The sequence below is a fragment of the Amblyomma americanum genome, chromosome 9, assembly GCF_052857255.1.
Source record: "Amblyomma americanum isolate KBUSLIRL-KWMA chromosome 9, ASM5285725v1, whole genome shotgun sequence".
Lineage (NCBI taxonomy): Eukaryota > Metazoa > Arthropoda > Arachnida > Ixodida > Ixodidae > Amblyomma > Amblyomma americanum.
In genome coordinates this window covers 83,772,317-83,795,916 of record NC_135505.1, presented here as the reverse complement: position 1 = coordinate 83,795,916, position 23,600 = coordinate 83,772,317, and the positions used below count along the sequence as shown (strand labels likewise).

The 23,600-nt window shown below is 45.1% G+C and overlaps 1 protein-coding gene across 1 annotated transcript; it reads right to left on the bottom strand.

Moving 5' to 3' along the window:
* Positions 1-10,442: 10,442 nt before the first annotated feature.
* Positions 10,443-23,322, bottom strand: LOC144104949 (uncharacterized). Its single transcript, XM_077638179.1, has 4 exons — positions 23,102-23,322; positions 16,626-16,799; positions 14,127-14,309; positions 10,443-10,514 (listed from the first exon to the last, which is right to left on the bottom strand). Exons 1-4 carry the CDS (start codon positions 23,166-23,168, stop codon positions 10,480-10,482), a joined length of 459 nt encoding a protein of 152 aa, XP_077494305.1. The 5' UTR covers positions 23,169-23,322; the 3' UTR covers positions 10,443-10,479.
* Positions 23,323-23,600: the final 278 nt, after the last annotated feature.

Sequence of the window (23,600 nt, the reverse complement as noted above, 5' to 3'; positions counted from 1 at the left end):
AGTCGATGATTTATTGGCTGCTTGCAGCTGTTTTTGTACCAGTCGGCTGGAACGCATTGTTTTCCGCGTCGTGTTCTATTGTGTAGGGTGGGTGGATTTGTTTGTGGCTGAAAAACAAGGTCTACCTGCACGCTGTCAGCATTTTTGTGTAAAAGCTTGGTAGTCCGATGCAACTCGGGAATGTTTATATGTACTGTCAGTTTGGTTTTCGGAAAGCACAAAGCGGTAACGATTCCAGTGAAGCGCAGCTTCATTCAGTAAAGGCAAAGCTTGTGATGAAAAAAAAAGGAAGAATAGATGTGGCTATGCCTATCGTTGTTTCTTACTACTTGTTCCGGCCATTCACACGGGAAGGACCGCGAATGCCCTTGTCTTCGCTGCTTTTTCTAACCTGTATTTAGACAACCACTTAGGAGGATATTCCTAACGCATCTGTGACATCAGTATGACTGACAACGCCCGTAGCGTTTTAAAATGATTTAATCAGGCAGCTTTGTGGCATGCTGGATAAATATAGGTAACTTTAATATTAGAGGGAAGGAGTTATCCTCATTCAATCAAGTATTACGCGATACCTTTCAGTGCAAATTACACTTTTTAGTTTGTTTCAAATAATTTTCTTCGCACCCTGTATGTCCAGGAGACATTTCCAAATTCAATTCTGAAGGCAAGAGTTGCTTTTTGTCTGTAAACTGAGAGTTCTATTTTGTTTTGGCGCTATATATACTAGCGATTTATTGCTGTGTGCTCGTTATCGATTCTCAAGCGTAGTGCTTTGTGCTATTTCAAAACTTATGCCTGCAGCAGATCCTCCCTATGAACCACCCGAAGAATGGGGCTGACAGTAATCGACCTGAATTATATGAGGGATGCGGTTGAAAGACGCCTGAACGACACATTTGGACATAGACACGCACCGTACAGAGGATTGTACATACACTCCTTTTGGCACTGAGTCAGCACGTGGAGCTTGCCTAAACGGCATCTTCTTTGTAGTAGACATACCAGTGAGAAATTAAAACACTGATGAATATTATGGCCACTGCACGATTGCGCACAGAATTAGGAAAGCACTCTAGGAAAGAATTTGGGCGGCACTTTTTCTGAGGAAGGTAATAATAATAATAATTGGTTTTTTTGGGGAAAGGAAATGGCGCAGTATATGTCTCATATATCGTTGGACACCTGAACCGCGCCGTAAGGGAAGGGATAAAGGAGGGAGTGAAAGAAAGGAAGAATGAGGTGCCGTAGTGGAGGGCTCCGGAACAATTTCGACCACCTGGGGATCTTTAACGTGCACTGACATCGCACAGCACACGGGCGCCTTAGCGTTTTTCCTCCATAAAAACGCAGCCGCCGCGGTCGGGTTCAAACCCGGGAACTCCGGATCAGTAGTCGAGCGCACTAACCACTGCACCACCGCGGCGGGTCTGAGAAAGGTAGATTTTAAATTTAAAATTAGTTTTTGGGAAAGGAAATGGCGCAGTATCTGTCTCATCTCAGCGGTCACCAGAACCGCGCCGTAAGAAAAGGAATAAAAGCGGGACAGAGAGAATAATAATAATAATAATAATTGGTTTTTGGGGAAAGGAAATGGCGCAGTATCTGTCTCATATATCGTTGGACACCTGAACCGCGCCGTATGGGAAGGGATAAGGGAGGGAATGAAAGAAGAAAGGAAGAAATAAGCGCCGTAGTGGAGGGCTCCGGAAAAATTTCGACCACCTGGGGATCTTTAACGTGCACTGACATCGCACAGCACACGGGCGCCTTAGCGTTTGCCTCCATAAAAACGCAGCCGCCGCGGTCGGGTTCGAATCCGGGAACTCCGGCTCAGTAGTCGAGCTCCCTAACCACTTAGCCACCACGGCGGGTAGAAGAATGGTGGGCTCTGGAATAATTTATACTACCTGGGGATCTTTAACATATGCACTGACATCGCGCATATACATATAACCAACCCCTATGTATAGCCTTCATTGAATATGAGAAAGCATTCGACCCAGTTGAATCCTCGGCAGTCATACAGGCATTGCGGAATCAGGGTGTAGATGAGCCTTATTTGAAAATACTAGAAGATATATATAGGATCAGTACAGCTACCATAGTCCTTTATAAAGAGAGGAAAAAAATTTAAATAAGGAAGGGTGTAAGGCAAGGAGACACGATCTCACCAATGCTATATCACTGCATGTTTACATGTGGTATTCCGAGGCCTGAATTGGGAACAGTTGGAGATAAGAGTTAATAGAGAATACCTCAATAATCAACGATTCGCTGATGACATTGCCTTGCTGAGTCACACAGGAGATGAACTGCAAATCATGATCAATGAGTTAGACAGACAGAGCAGTACGGTGGGTTTCAAGATTAACATGCAGGAAAAAAAGTAATGTTCAATAGTCTGACAAGGGAACAGCAGTTCACAATTGGCAACGAGGTGCTGGAAGTCGTAAAGGAATGCGTGTACTTAGGGCAGATAGTGGCTGCTGATCCGTATCGTGAGAGGGAAATAACTAGGAGGATAAGAATTGGGTGGACTGCATATGGCAGGTTCTCTCAGATCATGAATAGCAGGTTACCAATATCTCTCAAGAGAAAAGTGTACAACAGCATAATCTTACAGGTACTCACCAACGGGGCAGAAACGTGGAGGCTAACGAAAAGGGTTCAGCTTAAGTTAAGGACAGCGCAGCTGACCATAGAAAGGAAAATAATAGGCGCAACGTTAAGAGACCGGAAGCTAGCAGAGTGGGTGAGGGAACAAACGCGTGTTAATGATATCGTAGACGAAATGAAGAGGAAGAAATGGGGTTGGGCAGGGCGTGTAGATTGAGAGCAAAAAAATAGCTTGCCCTGAAGTACCCCGGAGTGGATTCCAAGAGAAGGCAAGGGCAGGCGGCGGTGGGCGCAGCTGGCAAAAGACAGGATTAATTGGAGAGACATGGGAGAGGCCTTTGCCCTGCGGTGGGTGTAGTCAGGCTGATGATGGTGATGATGATGATGACATCGAACAGCACACAGGCACCTTTTGCGTTTCGCCTCCATCGATACTCTGCCGCTATGGTCGGGATAGAACCCAGGTACTCCGGATCAGCAGCCCAGCGCAGTAACCACTGATCCACCACGGCGGCTCTAACCAAAACGGCACCCTTCGCATGACCGGCAATACACTGCCATATGTCCCTTTACGCCTTCCCGCACTCTGCGGCAGTGTTCTGCTAGACTTTCATTTGCGCATCGGCCAGTTTGGCCGATGTAGCATTTGCCAGACGACAAGGGTACCGAATAGACCATGCCTTCTTCGCAATCCACAAACTTAATTTTATTCTCTATCGTGCATTTCGCACTAACAGGTCTAATCGGACAAGTCACCCTGCACAGTCTGCTAAGTTTCATGGGGGTCGAGAAGTCGGCTCTAAAAGTTGATGGTATATTTTATGGTCATACGGAATGACAACCATTTTTTGCTTCCTTCTCGCTTCTGCTTTCCTTGCTGCTTCTGTAGCACGATCTTCAGCGCTCATCCTTAACTGAATATTTCTCTTTTGGTACATTCTTTCAGCGACTATTACAACAACCTCTTTTTCAAAACCCTCCTCTTGCAACCGCAACTCCAGGAGGTCGAAACCTACCTGCATCAAATGATGGCACGACTTGTCAAGCGCTTTCGAGAGGCATGATAGCGCTATGATTCTGTTCGCAAGCTTTGCGTGTGCGGATGAAAATAACAACAGAGGTTTTTTATCTCTTTGTATAACCAACAAGCGTTACTTGGCTTCATAACGATCCTGATATCATAAAACTTGATGTTTTTCTCGTCCACCTTGTTAGAGATTTGCAATGGCTCTAAACACTTTTTAAAACATGTCAAAACACTTCCGATATGTGCGATAGCGTTCCTTTGAATACTTCCTACAACTACAAAAAGTCATCGACAATTCTAAAAAACTTTCAACGCCAAGGCCATGTAAGTACGCGGAAACCACCCAATAACGTCCCAGCGGAAACTACCGCAATAAAAACAAGTCGCTTAATATAGGAGCAATACATGAGCCGATGCAAGTACCCTGTTTTTGCAGGTAAACACCTTTGTTAAAGGACCTCTCCCGACCGACCCGCAGGATTTCTGAACCCTATTTAACCACTCTCAAGGCCCTTTAAGCAAATAGGCATAGACTTGCTTGGCCCTTTCCCGAATTAAACGCATGGAAATAAGTGGATCATCATATCGACCGTCTGCCTCACTCGCTACGCCGAGGCAAAAACCCTAATCAACAGAAAAGCAGGAGAAGTCCCCAAATATTTCGTGGAGCGCATTCTTCTTCGACACGGCGCCCCCGAAGTGCTCATCACGACAGAGGAACAGCATTCACGGCGGAACAAACGCAAGCCATCCTGCGTTACAGCCAAACCAGCCAGCGAAGGACAACTGCATACCATCCGCAGACCAACGGACTGACCAAGCACCATCGCCGATATGCTCGCCATGTATGTCGATGCCAAGCACAAGACCTGGGACGTCATCCTGCTTTACGTCATCTTCGCCTACAACACCGCAGTGCAGGAGACCACCCAGATGACGCCTTTTAGGTTCGTTCATGGCAGGGAAGCCAAGACCACGTTTGACATCATGTTGCCCAATGTTACCCTAAGAAGATAACGTCGACGTCAAAGCCTACCTTCAACAGGCGGAAGGCGCTCGAAGACTTGCCCGATTACGGATCAAAGACCAGCAGCGGAGCGACGCCAGACGCTACAACCTACGAAGATGCAACGCGGATGCAAACCAGGAGGCCAAGTCTGAGTTTGAACGCCCATTGGCCGCCGCGGATTGAGTGAGAAGCTATTGCGCCGCTATTTTGACCTGCACAAGGTCCTTCGTCGGCTAGGCGAACTGGACTATGAACTCGTCCATGACGAAATGACTTCATCCCACCGACGCCGCGTACGACCAGAAGTTATCCATGTCGTCGGTCTAAAGACCTATTATGGGCTCTAATGATTAAGGACACTGCGTTTCCACACTCTGTGTTTGTTTTTTACAGTCAGTTTGGTTTCTACTCGCCTTATGCTTTAAAACTTGGGGTCGATGCTTCTTTGAGAGGAGAGCAATGCTGCGAATGTTTGTAGTGTTTCAATCTTCAATGGTGCCGGCACGCGTCATCATCGCTTTGTTTGCGATTGAAGACGCGAAAAGATATATCTCGGTTGATCTCATCCAGGTGGAGCCGATTCTGCGTTGTTCCAGCCTGTTTTGGTAACTTTGTATGCCTTGTTTCGAAAGTTCTGTATCACCTTTAAATAGAGCATGGCCGACAGTGGTGGGCATTCTTTTCGATGACCCCCGAGCATGCTTGTTGCTACACCGCCGCCGATTGATTCAGTCCATTGTGGGCGCAAGTCAGCCCAGGAAAAGAAGTTGTTTAGACGCCATTTCGCTGTCTTGCTGCTCTGCAGATTGCAGTCCCTACTTCATGACAATATCGAAACAGGCCACACCTTCATCTCCGTAGCCACTTTCGGGACCGCCTTTATCGGCATTCCCAAGAGAGGGAGACATGACAACACATACGTTGAGCAACGTTTTTATTTACCCGTATTTCAGAGAAAATGATGGTACGAACGACTGTGTTCAAACCGACGGTCAGTGCATCAAAATGTGTCAATGTATCCAAAACATTCATCCGTTCCGAGACTACTAGCGTTTTAACATAATGCCGTGCTGAGAAAGTTTATACAAGGTATACGCCAGCACGTAGAGATTCAGAGTTCTGTCTAACGTTGTCGTTTCGAAGCCGTCTCCGTAATTGATCCACATGCACGTGAAACATGCGACTGCTCAACGCATTTTCTATTCAGAAGTTATAAAGTGGAGATGTGCAAACGCACGCTCGGTCAGGAAAAAATGAATATGTTCGCTTAGAGTAATGGACCACACAGCGGACTCGTCCTACTCTAGCAAAAAGAGCATCCAGTTTTCTTTGCGAAGGTAAAATAAAATACCAATGCGGCTTGCCGAATTATTACTTTGGCTATCGCCACCATCGGGAAGTCACTGTTAGTGCAGCCAAGTAAGCAGTATGCCGGATTCATTGCTCAGGCAGCCGCCCGACCTTCTTTCGAAAACGTCTTTGTGCCTTACTTACACAAAACAGGCAAATTCTGAGACAGTTTAACTGTTCTGACGCTGTAAATGCTTCTGTGCGCTGGACGTATGCCCGGTTAGCGCTGAGTGCAAACCATTCAACTATGAGATTGCTTGAGCATTTCCCCTCATATCCCTACATGGCCAAGAAAATATCCGTAGACAACATTAGAGTGGATATGTGCCTTCAGTAGGCGGTACATACTAACAGTATGGTAGGACTATGAAAGAAGGATTGGAAAAAAAGTGTCTCGGCCCGTGAGGTGCTACATACTGTCCGAAATGTTGCAAGCATAGAGATTTAGTTGTTGACACGCTGCTTACAGCTGCACAGCCAGCGCGAGGGTTGTTTTGCCAGTCACGCCACAGAATATTTGGAACGTTTCCGTGCTCATTTGTTCCCCACTAGAATGGATGGGCAGAATGTGCAGCTTTCCCTCTAGAGCCCTATCTTTCTAGTTGGAAAGTTCAGAAATTAGCAGGGAACCAGCAACGCCGCCCTCACCAGTAAGTCGCCATCTTGGCCGCCATCTAACAACACATTATGGCGGCCAGCGCAGTTTTTTCTCGCTAAGCCAAGGATAGATAAAGTTTTACATTGAATTCGTAAACTGACGTAGAACTTTATATACCTCACTTAAGCGTATTTTCTGTGCTTTAAACATATTCTGTAATGTTCAGCACACCGACTGTGCTCCTTTGTTTTTATAGCGGACGACTGAGAACGATGTTCGCGAGTAAACGCACTTCGCATTTGCGCTTGCAACTTCTGCTTTCGAGCCTGGGTTCGGATCGCATAACGGGATCAAACTATGGGATAAATGCACTTAAAGCAAGGAGCCGCATACGGCAAAAAGTGACTCGCGTTCTCATGCACCGCGATATCACCTTCATGAGTTCTATACAAGGCAGAAGCCCCAAAAGGATCAGGCATGTCGCAACACCTGCGGGTTGACGTGCGAATGATACATCTCGCTTCACTGCTGTGTACTCTAAAGCGCGTGCACGAAACTCTTCCGCACTCTGAACTCTTTTTAAACGCGGATGACACCAAGCGAATCAACCTTTCTGCCGTTTACTTTTTGACGGCGCTGGGCTTTCTCAAGTTCATTACCTTATTCTGCTTGACAGAGTACACATTATGCTGCTTATAAAATAAGATATAGGTGTCCTCGCTTAAATGCGTTTCGTAAGTTTTGCAGGACTACTGCATGGGGTAAGTAAAATTAAGGTGACACTGTTTCGTGCGTATCTCCCGCTACCTAGCTGCTACTCATACATACCGCGAAACAACTGTTTCAGGCATTCATGATGAAGCTTTGAGCGTTGCTGCGGAGAAAATATTCCATTATAAGACTGTCCAACGCAAGAAACGACTGGTCACCGTCGTCCTCGGCGAAGTTGAAAGGCAAAAAAAAATGCATGAGGACCACTGCAGTTCAACAATCCTTCGACATTTACTCTCTCCTTTATCCCTTCCCTTACGGCGCGGTTCAGGTGTCCGCCGATATATGACAGATACTGCACCCTTTCCTTTTCCCCAAAACCAATTATTATTATTATTATTACTATACCAAAACGCTGACCATCCAAAATAAACTAGGCAGAGCAGTTGCTCTTTTTACTTTGGAATTTCGTTTCCTTTGATAATTGTGTTCGTCCTCTCGGGGCCAAAGTAATTCTTCGACGTGCATTGGCAATCGGCAACGGAGGACATGCATAATACGGTGTGCTACAGAACAAATACACTCCAAAGCGCGTCGCAATCGCGGTACTCACCTTCAAGTAACAATTAAGAAGTAAGGCACCCATATGAAGTCACGATAGGTATGCCACGCTGCATATGCCATCAGAAATGCTGTAAACGCGATGATTTTGACGTTGTTTACCGCATACAAACAAATCTCGAGAGCTACAGGGCTAAACTGCATGCCACCATCTTCCAAAGAACTACGTTGCAGGTTGCAACTCCGTTCGTTGTCCAGATTTAGCAAGTGTGTAAACAGCAGGCAGCATGCAAATGGTTGGATAATGGCGGTGTTCATGCGTTGTACACCTTCTTGTACCGGCCAAACGGGCAGCTTTCCCTATGGAATAAGTATATTATCTCTAAGGAAATAGGGTAACGCTGTCCACGCCGCCTAGATCAGGCGCACGCATGGATGGATGCATGGATGGATGGAAATTAGGAGCGTCGCCTTTCAAATGGGCGGGTGCAGTTGCCACAATGCTTGGCCGTGGATGGGTGGCGCCATCTGCTGTAAACGTGAGAAATTACTAACGCTGTCGACGGGGCGCGCGCACATGCGCGTTTGACAGCTCCAGTAACCTAGGCGGCTGTGAGATGTTTTCCAAGGTAAGATGACACTTGTAATGAACTGAAACAGCGTATCCATGGGGTCAGGTTGGTGCAAATAAAACACACGGAAACAGTAACAAAAAATGACTCAGCTAAGCTCGGTTGAACCAGGTTGTACGGAACAAAAGGCAAACAAACCAATGTCTGATGTCGACGCTGAGACGTTGGCAGCATCGGCTGCCCTTTTTAGCTTGAGATTCTTCTGTTCGTGACAATCTCTGTCGTAGGGATGCTAGAAGGAGCCCGGCGCCTCCAATGCTCAGTTGAAGAACTCGTCCCGGTAACCGGTGCGGGCTTCATGTCTCTGCGGTATCTAGGCGGCGACCGCTGGGCTTTATTAAGAGCGAATCACGTGGTTAGTCACGTGACCCAACTGGCGCGAGCGAGCGGTGGTAGCGGCGGTCGACAAGTCAGGTGGTATGACGTCACAGCCACACCTGCGGCGATCCTCCAGTTAGAGGTGAAATCACACCCTCATTTGACCTTCAGCTTTGCATGCGAGCCGTAGAAATTTTCGCTGCTAAACGGAAGCACTGGGAGAGAAAGTACGTGAGAGAACGCTCGACTAATAGCTGTACTCTGCTTTGTCGTTGATCGAGGTCCTCTGTGCGTCCTCTTTTTGAGTTCAGGTTTTTATGGTTGGTTTCGCTATGTTTGACATCTCATGAAACTGTTGTATATACCAAAAAAAGAAGTTAACAATTTGCATTCGGGCAAATGAAGAAAAATAAAAGGCTGTAAAACGGACGACACTGCAGCAAACCAATGCTGGGGCCGCAGACAAGTACGAAATGCGGCATAGGTGTCCAGTTCTGTGCAATCCATGAATGTTTTATAGACGTGTCATCAAGAACGACGCACTGGAAACAACTGCTGAGCCCAGGTTCCTGTGGAGAGCCTGTGCGAGATTTTCATAAAGCCGTCGCCATGTTACGGTGGCGCCGCGCAAAAGTACAAGAAGTATCGCTGCATGCAGAACTGTGTTGTTTCCTCCGTAGGATAAGTTCTTCACGAGGCCACTGAGAAGTTGTTGCAGCTTTCCTGTATTTAACAGGAGTGCTGATACATGGACGTATGTACGTAACGAGATAGCCACTAAGAATGATTACCTGATTTTTTTGGTACGAGCAAGAGCGAAAGCATGGGAAATGTAGGATTCCGCGCGGTAGTGGAACGCTTACAGGATCATCAAAGCCAGCTCTTCTCAATCACCCAGCGTATATGTCTAAGACGATGAATTGCCTGAATATAAGCGCCTATGTAAATAAAAGAAGATATCTTTAAAGTACTATTGCTCAGTATACCTGTCTGATGAGCACATTTCAAGTGCGACCTCCTCTGTAATTGTAGGCGTTATTACTTGATGGTGACATGGTGTGTACTTGATGGTGAGATGGAATGAGTCAATGCGGCACAATTTTCAAAGTCCTTAATGTCTTTTTCTAAGCGGTTCTTCTCAATGAATCGTGAGTTGACCTCGCTCAGTTCATCTCCTCCTCGACCAAAGGAAATACTTGAAATAAAGTTTTGCCTTATGCTCAGTTGACAAATGCGACTTAAGTAAGTTGAGGAGCGTCATTGGATAATTGGAGAGAATTTGCGCAATAGTTAGCAATTACATATAAAGCATTTCTGTTTTATTCGCCAAGCATCTGCTTGACCTTTGCAGGAACATTCGGCGCTCCCAATAAACGCAATCGGTTGCCTTCACACTTGTAAGCAGTTTTTAATTCTAATATGAAAGAGTTACGGAATACTGGTAGGAGTACTAAGGATCCAGGAATTTTCTTTTTCTGCAAGTGCGCTACTAAAGCACTCAACACGTTCTTAGAGATAGAAACTTGTAGCCGCTATTTTGAATGGTCACTTTTGAACCATGTGCAGTGCCATATTCTACGATAGAAAATGATAGAAATGACAGCCAGAAATATTGCAGCCCTTGGCCAGTTTTTATCAGCAAAAAACGTGTATTTTATTCAACATTCCCCGTTCCTCGTCTGCGCCATTCTGAAAAAAAAAAAAACAGACAGAGCAAAATTTTAAATACAACCCTCTCCCAAAATACAATACCTCACTTACAACAGCACCTAACCTATAATTATTTGCGGAGTATCTATTTCTTTAGTGACATTCTAAGAACATGAATTTTTCATCGGTCATCATTAAGCCTAAAGGAGCACATAACGTAAAATTGTGCCTTAACCAATAATATCACTGATATTTTTTTTGCCAGTGCACTTCCGATATAATGTGGTGATTGGGTTTTGATGCAATGACGTTTTTCAATTGTCAGGCGGAGCCTATTTTTTTGTACGGCATGCATAAATAAGGAAACAACGGATACTGCAAACATTGAGCATATTTCAAAGAAGCAAGCGGAGGTGTTAAAGGTTAACCTTTAATAAGAAGTCAGATTTTGGACATATTTTGCTTATGCCTCTGTGTACGGCGCTGGCTGAGTGAAGGAAGCACAGAACAGAATCAATCACGCTTTCTTGTCCTTGAAAAAGGAATAGGAATGTGGTACATTTTTCGCGCAACGATGCATTCGGCTTTGCTTTAGGCTCCATCCTATAATTTACGAAATATATTTCTTTGCTTTTATAGGGTTTTCCGCCAAGCGTATTACTGACAGTTTTGTACACGCATGGGCATCTGCAGCAAGACAACTGCGGGTTTTGACACAAATCAACAGACAGAGGGCAGTGTGGCAGACAGCGAGGTGAACGATCAAGAAGCCATTTCCAAGGCAAGGGTGGTTGAAACAACAAAACGCCGACTTGAAAATTGGAATAGGCTTAAACTTTAGGTGGTGTTGACAACACGGCGGGACAGACTACGCCTTAGCGTCTCAGAGTTGGCTAGGACTTTGGTAAAGTACGCCTGTTATAAAGTGACAAGCCCCACATCCAATCCAATCCAATGTTACGAAAGAAAGTGAATGGCGTCCTATTTTCAGAATTTGTATGGCTCCTGATTGCTGTCAGCGCTGCTTCCTGCGTCTATTTCATTCCGAAGAACATTCTCGCTATTAATAGAAAGTTTGAAGGCACACCTTCTCCCATTGCATAATCGGTATGAGGAAGCGTTCCTGGTCGGGGAATTTCAAGCTAGAAGCTGCAGAAAAGGTCATTAAGATAGACCATGCTAAAAAATGATGCAAAACGTGAAAAATAAATTACGTTCTTCAATATTATATAAGAATAAAGCGGAACAGGTACAAGCTCAATCAGCAGTACGTGCGCGTCTGCACTAGACACGCGCAGTGTGAAAAGTTGCGACTGTGTGAAAAGTTGAAGACCAGGAGGCCCGCCATCTATGAGCGGGAAAGAACATTCCCACAGCGATTAGCGGCACGTAGACAGCAAGTGTCTCGTGATGAGAAGCTCGTGAGAGGCTGGGGAGCTCATAAAAGGCTGTGATATATAGGGTGTGATGTGAACACTCACGCATTTTTAGCGCGCATGCACTACTTCACAAGGCCTAACCCGCTAAGTTTGTGTGAAGCTTGACCTTGAGGGTGACCGTGGCCAACCCATAAATAAACAAAATAAATAATACTGCTACTGGGATTCGAACCAATGGCAGCGCGAACAGATGCGCTTCGCTCGCCACTGCACGGGAGCCCTTTACTACCTGCGCAGCCGCTCGCGGCTGTCGTTAAACTGCAACACACTCTCACGCAGTGCATTGCACGTTGTCGTCTTCATGAACTAATACTACTATCGAACTAATATTCCGAGGCTTGGTATGAGCGCGCTTGACTATATTTATTAAACCTTTTTGAACAACTTGAGCAAAAAAAAAAGCGGTTCCCTCCCTACTTTAATCCTAAATTAAGATTTTGCATAGCATTGCGGTTTTAACATCTGAAAACTACACGGGCTAATTAAAACTCCGTAGCTTAAGGCTGCCTTCGACAACCTGAGACCCTTAACGGGCACTGACATCGGAAAACCCAAACCACATTGCGCCCAATAGATATAACGCTGTCGCGACCGGGATTCGATACCGCTCCCTTGGGCACAGCAGCCTAATCTCATAACGTTGAAGCCACCACGGCGGGCCTCCACAAAATGACAAGTACGCAGTGTGAAACCAGGACTGCGCTGCAATTTCACTTTGGATTTAGGAATTTTCGAATTCCATATCCCGCATCACCATCCGTCTGCCCCTGATACCCCCTTGTGGTCATCAAGGAATTCCTTGTGCCTCTCTGAAGAACCATTTTGACGCAAAACTCCGGGTTGTGAATGATGCAGCTCTTGGATTCTGAACATCATGTGTAGCCTGACAGAGAGAGATCATTGTTAGTCACTACTAGCGCTTTAATACCATAGACATTTAACGCCACGCTTGCATTCAAAACGTGCACCAAACCCATGCGTACTAGAAATTCTCTTTGCCTGCGGGTAAAGGTAAGCCGTCTAATGTAGCGCAGCACGAGGTATTGCAATGTCAATGGCAGTTTTTTTTTAGTCTTGAAAAAACTGCCTAAGAATGTAATATAACGTTTTATGCTCATAATTTATTAAAGCAATTTCGTGTGAAGACAGCCTAACACTCAGTGAAGCATAGAGGTGAAGAATAGTTAAGGGCAACAATGACATAGTAGTGGGTTTTCGTGCCAGGTCAGGAAGAGCCTAGTCTAGGGTGTAAAGTAACTTCTGCAACTATACGACAGTAATCTCGATAAACTTGTATATAAAGTAGCAAAGAGGCTTAAAATTTATTTGATATTTAAGATAGCTTTTATGCTGCGGAAAAAAAAACGCTATTTTGGGCCAGAAAAAGTCTACTTGAAGTTCAGGCTCCTGGTTACAGAAAAGGATTTGAGGGTTATGAACTTCGTGCGTTGCCTGGTTTCGTAATTATAATTTTTCTTTGTTTAACTCTGTTTCCTATAGTTCTTACAAAGGCAATGAGCGAGAAAGTGGCATAAATTATTGTGGGTTCCAGAGTTGTTTTAACGCGAGAGCGTTAGTATTTCCATGCGGGAAAAAAAATCTCCAGTGCTTGCGGCGTTGGCGACCGCTTGAATCCTGGCAACCGGAGCGGCCGGAACAACCAGCCTCTCTGGCAGCCTAGATGGGCCACCTAGGTTACGTGACCTTGCGGAGTCATCACAACATGCCCACCAGATTGTGGGTAAACTGAGCACCATGGCGGGTTAAAGTAATGATTGGTCGCGAGAGGTTGCTCGGGAGGAGCGAACTGGCACTCAGAAGTCCCACTGTTGGCAGCGCCTGCCATCGCAGAGCAGTGGCACATCGCTCCACCGCTGCCCCCCTGCATCAGGAGTGGTATGGGAACTCACAGCGCTGTATGAATGCAAGGTAATTAATTACTGATTCCGCCTATATAGGAATTGCACCGTTAACGCTATCATGTCATACCAGGCTTCCAACGTGGTAGTCAGAAAGCTGCTTTGAGTTCAATTACCACGCGATTACTGGAGACTTCGTAATGAAATCAATCTGGAAATCTGCTGCACAGACTTTCAGCATTTCTTTGAGGTACTGCAATTAAATATCCACCTCGGCACACTACTCAACATGCAGAGGCAGCTGCCGCATACAAAGGAAGCAATTTTCTTTGTTTATGGTTTGCTTCTCTCACCAGTGCAGGTTTTGTTGAATAAGCTGTAAGAGTACACATTGCGCTCAAACCCCCTGCATCCACTGAACCAAAGAATTGTGGGAGATCTTCCACGTCTAGCCAAGTACTGCAGGGGGCACCAGTCTAGGTGACGCAGCCAGTACCAGCAGTCGCGCTTAGGAGGTCTTGGTTTCGGCGTTGGAACTGCAGAACAGGAATGAGACGAGAATTAAAAATCACTACGAAATGTCGGTGGTCACGATATTTTGAAACGTCTCTCGTGCACTGCAAACAAAATAGGCATGTGATTGTTCTACGACAAAAGAAAAGAACTTTATTGCGCTCGTGTTGACTCCACTAGACACAGAAGCTTGTCAAATGTTTTGTGTTTCAAATGCACAATATTTGTTTTTCTTCATTGTGCCGTCAGAAAGAGACAACAAGCACATGATGTCGTGTCTTGTTTATGAATCAACTTCTTACAAGGAGTGAAGAGTGTTCAGTATCATTAGGGGAAGTACTGTAGGCTCACGTAGAGGTGGTCGATGGTTAGCTGCTTAAACGGGACCAATGAAAAAGTGAAGCAAAATTAAGCATTCGTGAGTGTTGCTTATCGGATAGTGCATCGTTGTCATGAACGAAAACTTTTTTGTGGGTAGATTTCAATAGTTGTTCGAGGGCTTCTCTGGATCTATTTTTTAGAACAAATGCACTGACTGAGATTAAACAATGTATTTCATAAAGTGCATGGAATTTGTAACAGGACATTTTGGCGGGCTAGTTGGTCCATGATGTTAAATGTTGGCAAGTCTTGGCACGCCCTTTTCATTTTCGTTGTTTCCCCTACTTAGCAGCATGCAAAATTATTGTTTGTTATTGTGTTGTGCATACCCTTATACTTGCATATCTTCCTTTTATCGTGGAAGGATACTTGCCACGGTTCTCTTACGGCTTACATCGTGCTGATCTACGTCCAATTAAATTAGACGCCAACCTAGCATACGTCTGTGGTCGTCTTTTTTGTTAGGCAATGTGGTTCTTCTCTACGTTGGCAATATCAGAACCAATTCGCCAGCCAGTTCATATTTTTGTTACCTTAAAGTGTCAGACTTCCTCATGTCATTTGTTTGCTCTGTCTCATGAGAACAGAAACAATAATAGGCTTTCATAAATACGAAGGATGCGGGGAGGTGGGAGGAAATTTAGAAGCATAATATACTACATCCTGTTTGCGGCTGAATAAATTTGGAAGCATAACATGCTACATCCTGATTGCGGCTTAACACCGAGAGATACCTTGAGAAATTAGACAAAAACAAAACACGACCTGGTCCAAATACGAGCTGCCACTTCCGGATATTGCGAATGGTGCTGCATCAACTGAACCACGGCAGAAGCTACTGGTTATTTCGTAAAGCTTAGTGCGAAGCATACGGAGGCCGTGCCTTCGGTTCCCAACGATGGAGGCATGGAAACTTTTATGAAGAGTCAAATAATCTCTAAATAAAACGAAAGTTGTAGTAATTTTCTTGTGAGAAAAGTTATAGTAGGCTTAGTTCCTTATGGGGGCGTTGGTTTCTTTTCAAAGGCTGCTGACTTCGATAGTGAAGTAAGCAGCATTGTTTTACGTTTTTGTTATCCGCATGGTGCACTCAGAAAAAAGACCATCTACTCTCCCGTACAGCGTTTTTTTCGTGAGCATTTTTTTTTTTGCAGATTGGCGCCTGTATGTGGCTGGCTCTAAAAAAAAACTCGCTGAGTTTCGCCACATGCGTATTCCCGAAATATCATCGAAACATGCGCAGAAGTGATAAGCAGCGGCCGAAGAAGGAGCCTTAGTATTACTGTTGCTTCGGCAAAGCCAAATGAGCATAGCGCAGCCGGCGTGTACTAATCAAGCTGCTCTGATATACTTCAACTATTCTGTTCAAAGCTGTTGTTATAGCGGTTTAGAATACAGACCACCGGCGCTGCACTGAAACAAAAAAGTTGCGCAGCACAAGCTTTAAGGTAGAAATACACGCTCGTGCCTCTTTATATGCCGCCGAAATGCGCCGTGAATCTGCTTTCTTCGCTCATAACATAGTGAGGCAACACCACTTCCATATCTCAGGAAGCGCAACTTGAGAAACCCCTTAAATTTGATGAGGGCGAATATTTAGTTTCATTAGCACCTGCATTGCCCAAAAAACGCCGTTATCGAATTTTCAATCAATTCAATTCACATTGGTGTTTTTTATATGCACGCGGTTTATTTTTCAGATTAAAACCTAGGCCAAACAAATCCCCTACTTGGCAAGTGCCTTGAGTGAAAAACGCAAATCAACCAGTCATATTTAATAACGATCAGCATTGTCCTGATGGTAGGGTTCTGTTTTTGCCCAAAGTGGCGGGAGTGCCCCAATTACTAAGATTTTTCCGTAGGCTCCGGCAATCAGCGCGGCGAGACAATATATAAACGAGAAGCGCGTGTATCTTTTACGCTGAAATAGGAGATATTATTTATGAAACAGACCTTACCTGTTCGGCACGTAGTATTGCATTCGTTTTGTGATTCAAAGGCGTTTTCATGATCTGAACAGACGAAGTCATGTTCGCATTTACCGGTGCTGCGGTCAAAACTCCACATTCGACGAATAATGCTGCAGCCTTCCACCGTGCGTGGTGTGAGACAGTTTTTTCTTTTAGCAGCACCTGTTCCAAGGTACAGAGTTGACGCGTGTAAAAAAAATTTGATTTTCATACTTACGGCGCGGTTCAGGTGTCCAACGATAGATGAGACAGATACTGCGCTATTTCCTTTTCCCAAAAACCAATTATTATTATTATTATACATGCAGCAGATCTGAAGGAAACAATAATTGGCCTTTTCCTTTCTTTGAAATTTCGCTTATATTGCTATAAATAGCATAAGAGAGTCAGCAGAACTCTGTACAAAAATACCGATGACCAATTACTTTCCCGTTCAAAAAAATTTGAAATAAACCCAGAGAAAAAGATCATTAACCCTATTTTCTGACCGCGCTCCTGGACTCTTTGTACCTATTCTAAACGCCCTGACGTTTGAATGATGGTAAATGATAAAATGTGAATCGCCGAAGCAGCAGGCATGATCCGCAACTAAACGGCTCTGAAATCCTTCACATCCCCATTCCTAAAAAAACTATATAATATTCCGCCGTCCTTGAATTTGGTTCATTTTTATCTAGCTTAGAAAAGCCTAAAACTTGATGACTACGTTTCTCTTTAGCCCTTCATTGCTTTTGACTGGTTTTGAAGCAACCAAGCAAGTTTAATCTAAGGGTAGAAGCTCTCGTTTGGAGTCGCCTTTAGACAATGGCGCAATGAAGAACCGCCAGGATTAACAGGTTGTGACAAAATTTCCTGCCTAAAAGCATGGCCGCATGCAATCCTGACCGTTTGTTACATTTATTAGAAGTTAATATTTACTTTATGGTTAGAATAATAATTTATTATATGTTTGAAATGTTGTCGAAGCTTGGAGCAAGGGTTTTGGTGGATATAATAGGAAGTTTCTTGCAATGGATGTGAATTTGTGCATGATCTTAACGTTTTTCTCAAATATGTCTGCAGGATAATGTCACAATCTTTTCTCGGCAGTTCTAGCTCACTGTGGTGCGTTTAGTATTCCTTTTGATAGCTATAGCGGTCGCTTTTAATGACTTCTATAAGAAGTGTTACTGCAGGTGCTACACCTCCTCACCGTTTTCATTATGAGCTGAAAGGGAAGCAGTCGGGCCAAAAGGTGCAGCCTGGTAAAAGGTTTGACAGAAACGTGCATAAAAATAGAAATATACCGCATAGTGCGTACAACGCTCACACGGCCCCACTCTATTGCTCCCTAAGCACCATGTCGATAAATGTGCTCATAACGTATAGCACTGGCATAGCAGCGTAGCGACTCATAAACAACCGTAGTCTTCTCTACACTGTCTCAAGAGACCACATTAGCAACCAGATCATCACTCGATTTTCCAGCGAAAATAAAATTTTACTTCCAAACATTCGTACCAGGTATGGCAACTATCAATTTCACCATATGTTTGATTAAAATATGAAACAAACATCCCATCTGTAAATCAATGCGCTCTCAATAACTTTTCAGGCAATACTTTTTTGATCGTCCCATAGTGGCATGGCACTGTATAATACGCGCTGTTTAATGCATATTTTTCTCTAAACCTCTTTTGCTAAAACTTCTCCCGTTCGTTCCTTTAAACATGTATTGTGTTTTGGAACATTGTCTTCATTATTTGCCTCCATCTTAACGAACATATTTGTTTGTTACGATTCTTTTTCCGCTTACTTTTACGTGCTATTTTCGCTATTGACATTTTGAGTTAGTGACTTCTTGTTTATGCTTTGTTACGCACAACTTATTTTTCTCGTCGCCATACTGATGCTACATTGCTTTTCCTATGCATTCGCGATATAAGATCCCAGTAAAGTTTTGACATCCGGACCTATTTCTTTATATTGCTGCTTCATTCTCTGTACAACCATCCCTTATAATCAACATCAACTTTAACTAAACTGTGCTCAGGTAGCGTGAATGACAGTTTCTTTCTCTGAGATAGCAGGAAAAGAGGTGACGGGCAAAGTACCCAAAGATTTCGTAACAACAAAAATTACAACGTTACTGTTACACCATCAAGCACGAGAGTGGCAAAGGTGACTAATGCTGCAAAAAACGTAGACAGCAAGAAACTAGGCCCCCCAACCAGGATGTTGACGGTTCCTATTGCGTATCCTTACTCTAATTCATTTAAGTTCTCCCTACTCTAACTCTTTTCCTTCATGTGGAGGGAACCTCTATTGATTACTCGGTATTCAAGGCGCGCAATCACCCTACGGGGAACGCACTACAAACACCACACAGTTCACCATTTGTTACGACCGAAGAAAACAACAAATTTACATGAAAACAAACTTCGCAGCACTGCCCTTTAAGTAATGCAGCGGTCGAACTAGCAGAGCACCGTGCTAACCCGCAGGTCCGCAGTGCATCACTGAGCAATCACCACGTACAATGTTTTGCGCTAGCCACTGTACGTGCAGGAGGTAGTACAAGATGGATTTCCCCGCGACACAATGCAAAAAGGTTACGCGGTAGCGCTCTCAAGTAAAGAACGCAAATGCAACGTGCTAATGTAAATCGGTCGTACAGGTGCACCAAGAGTAAGACGGAGCACGCGAGCAGTGGCCAAACTGGCCACAACTGCACGCCAGCGCGCTCTACCAGCTGATGCGCAGCAAAGCGCGAAGGGGCGTGCGCACTTCCGGCTGACCCATCTAGGTGATCTGATGCTTGCCTAATCGCCGGTATCAGCGAAGCCACGCTGTCACCATCACTGCTCACCAGAAACGCTTTTCTGTGTTTGAGGCACGTGCAGAAAACTTGGCTTTGGCGGTGTGCGCTTTTTGCTTCGCCAGCAAATGCACCACTAGCAGCCTGCGTGACCGCCGTGGTTCACGCTTCACTTGGCGCGAGTTTGTTGCGCTCTGGATAATACACGCTCAAGCGTCGGTTTGGCAAGTGCGGTCAAAATTTTATTCGCCCAGGGCAACACATGAAAAAAGAAATAGGTTTATGGGAGTTTAACGTCCCAAAGCGATTCAGGATATGAGGGACGCCGTAGTGAAAGGCTCCGGAAATTTCGACCTCCTGGGGTTCTTTAACGTGCACTGACATTGCACAGTACGCGGGCGTCTAGAATTTCGCCTCCATCGCAATTTGGCCGCCGCGGCCGGGATCGAACCCGCGTCTTTCGGGTCAGCAGTCGAGTGCCGTAACCACTGAGTCACCGCTGCGGGATGAAAAAAAAATAGCGCTCATGTATTGGCTGCATTGTCTTTATTATATAAGTACATGCTCAAAATTTAACCACATAAGTACGACTCAGGCACAGACAGCCTTATTTTCAATGAAAATGAGTTGAACATTGTTTTCTCCAGTATAAGAAATCCAATTTGTGTTGAAGCAAATAGCCTTCAATTAAGTACCGTTGGTCGTTAAGAGTAATGGAGTGGATTGCAAGAGAAGGCAAGCGTACAGCGGGTGGCAGAGAGTTAGGTGGGCGAATGAGATCAATAAGTTTGCGGCTATAAGCTGAGCGCAGCTGACATAGGACCAAGTTAATCGGAGAGACATGGGAGATGCCTCTGCCCTGCATTGGGCATAGTTAGGCTGATGATGATGAGCATCTGTTTGTATCATAAGACAACGACGCTAATATATGCATGCTAGAACATTCTTTCAGCCTAGTTCGTACATATTTGCCGAATTTCTGGCGCCAGGAAGGCGAGGACACAAGAAACTCGTTTTTTTTGTGCCGTCATTTTCATGGCCCTTGAAATTCGAGAAATGTGCGTGCCATTCTTTTTTTCAGGCGCTCCCTTCAGCCAAGCAAAACTTTGACGCAGAAGTGTTTATACTCTAAAGCGCAACAAACTCGCTGCCAAGGGAAGTGGGAACCACGGTGGTCACACTGACTGAAAATGGTGTCATTCCTTAATAAACGCTTGCATGAAGCATTAAAAGCGCCCCTGGCGAGCAATGATGGTAGCGGCGTGGCTTCGCTCGTGCCGGCGATAAGGCAGCATGATATCATCGAGATAGGTCAGTCGGTTGTGTCGACGCACCCAAGTTCTTAGCTGCATCTGCTCATAAAGCGCGATGGCAAGCACATTTGGCCAGCTGGCCACCACTCGCGTGCTCCGTTTTACCTTTGGTGAGCCTCTACATACGCTATCCTACAGGCCCTGCGGCCGTTGCATCACTGACTCTAGATAGAGCGTCTACACTGCCGGTAGGCCGACGCTGGAAAGTGTGGAAAGACACCGCTACGCAGAGAACAGTCTATAAGTGCTTCGAAGGCTGGTTCGCCGCAATAGCAAACTGCACAGGCAGAGCCCCTTCGCTTCTATTTCCCGAATTTTTGGACTTTATCTAGCTGCCGCCAAGGGAAAGCGGTTTTTCACCACGCTTAAGGCGACGAACTCTCCGAGCATTGCGGATGCACTGCCTGGCATCTACACGCTGGCAAAGACGCGCGCATATATTGTGAGCGATATAGCCGAGCAATAGACAGCGCCATGGGCACCACAGTGTCGCCGCTTACGCTTGCTACATAACGAGCTTTGGCGAAAAAATTGTTACTTAATGCTCCACAAAGACTACGCCTTGTTGAAAATAACCGATTGATAACTGAGAATAATAAATGCAGAAGAAAAAACGGTCAAGAAAAACGTGCGTTCGGATCACACCGGCTGAATGTGGCTGCTCTTCTACTGCTTTTATTAACTTCCCATTAATTAAAGAACTAGAATTAAAAAAGACAGAGATCACTTATGTACCTTATTTTCGATGGCTTTTGGTTTCCGTCATGTAGGTCATAACGAGCACCTCTTCCCAATCCCTTGTCTGCTGAATATTTTAACGAGGGCTTCAAATCTGGCAGTCTTGATGCAATAGGCGTCATAAGAGGGTACTGACACAGCTTCCGGCCTCACCGTTCGAACACTTTCTGAAGTCGCACTTGCAGTTATACAAGACATACTACGTCCGCCGCTATGGACCAGAGTGGCGTTTGTGAAAACTTTGATGGTTCAGTTACACTACACATATATACACCCGATTGGACAACCGCCACTTTAGGTCAGCTGGTAGAGCACCAGACGCGTAATTCGGAGATCGTACGTTCGGACCCTACCAGCGGCGTGTGGTTGTTTTTTGTTTGGCTTTTATTAATCTGCCATTGTTGAACAGCTACAAGTAAAAAAAAAAAGACATTCTCTAGCAGCTTTGTATCGGTGGCTGCTCGCCTCCGTCATTAATGTCACAACGGGCAGCTCTTTCCATTACCCTGTCTGCTGCATGGCACTCAAAGTTTTCTATATAAGTTTGACTCGGCTACGGACATTGCTGATTAAATGATACCAGATTTGTACGCATACATCCCATACATTTTTGCGTATTACGCACCGTGAATATGCGCGACGAAGTAGGCTCTGCCGTGATGGCATCCTTCATTGCAGCTTATTTACGACAAAAGTGAGACGAAGAAGGAAACTTGGAAATCTTCGCTCCGCCACTCATTGCTTTAAAGATGACCATCCCCGATTTGCCCTACGTTGCTACACTATTGGTACCTTCGGTCAGCCACACCTGTGTGAATATGGAACTGACGACATTCGGTATGTGGCAAACGCCAGCTGTATACCTAGAGCAACACTACCGTGCACTACTGTTGGAGCAATTCTGGCGCAAGATTATCTAAGATGCCTTACCCTCTTCGTTACAATCAAACTGTCAGTAAGTAGACACATTTTACTTCTTTTTGCATTCAAAGCAATAATCTTCGTGGAACAGGGCGACCTAGCCTTGCCCGCGCAGCGGAAGCGTTGCAGATTTCTATCACCACACTTCCAAAATAGAGAAGGGAGAAATAAACCTGCAATAATCACGAACTTCTTTATGGTTTATGGTTTATGGGGGGTTTAACGTCCCAAAGCGACTCAGGCTATGAGGGACGCCCTAGTGAAGGGCTCCGGAAATTTCGACCACCTGGGGTTCTTTTACGTGCACTGACATCGCACAGCACACGGTACTCTAGAATTTCGCCTCCATCGAAATTCGACCGCCGCGGCCGGGATCGAACCCGCGTCTTTCGGGCCGGCAGCCGAGCGCCATAACCACTCAGCCACCGCGGCGGCTAATAATCACGAACTGCTTTCCACAATCGCGATCGGTTCACTTCTCAACCAAAATAAAATAAAAGCTACTCTCTTAAGCAGCTAAAACCCAGCAAAGGGGCTATGATGTTATAGCATATCAGTGACAATCGGGGCAACGATTTCAGTGGAAAGTTTTCAGCTCAAAAGCTCATCTTTAAGGCTTAACTGGAGAGTAAAGCACGGCTTCGTCGTTATACACTTCCGGCTCGACTTAGGCTGGACATAGGTAAGAAACTTACCACTTCTGGTTTGTGGAATGCTGGCATAGACGATGAGAATTACCACCGTGATGCATAACTTGTACATTTCAATATTGTTATAAAATATTTTTGAGCAGTAACGTGTGCCCCGCCGAAGTTCTCGCGCACTTGTTCCTTAGTTTTCTGACGAAGCACCAGTGAGGTTATCTGACTGCTTTTTTCTATGAATACTTCGGGGCTTCGCTCCTCTTTCTAGGAAACTTTTTTTCTGCTGGAAGCAAAATAAAAACACTCTATACAATGCAAAATCTGAGGGGCTTGGCCTTACAGATGGCTCTATTGTCTTCCGGACACAATGACAATTGTCCCAGGGCATCGCCCTATGTTGCAGAAAAACTTAGTCTGGGCACTTGGTTGTATAGTGACGTTTAAAGTGCTCGATCTACCGTGTACGAAGGCACAACGTTGAGAGGATGGGCACAGACACCAAACAAGCTCACTTGTGTGCTTGCGTTGCTATTCATTCGCTCTGCTTTTA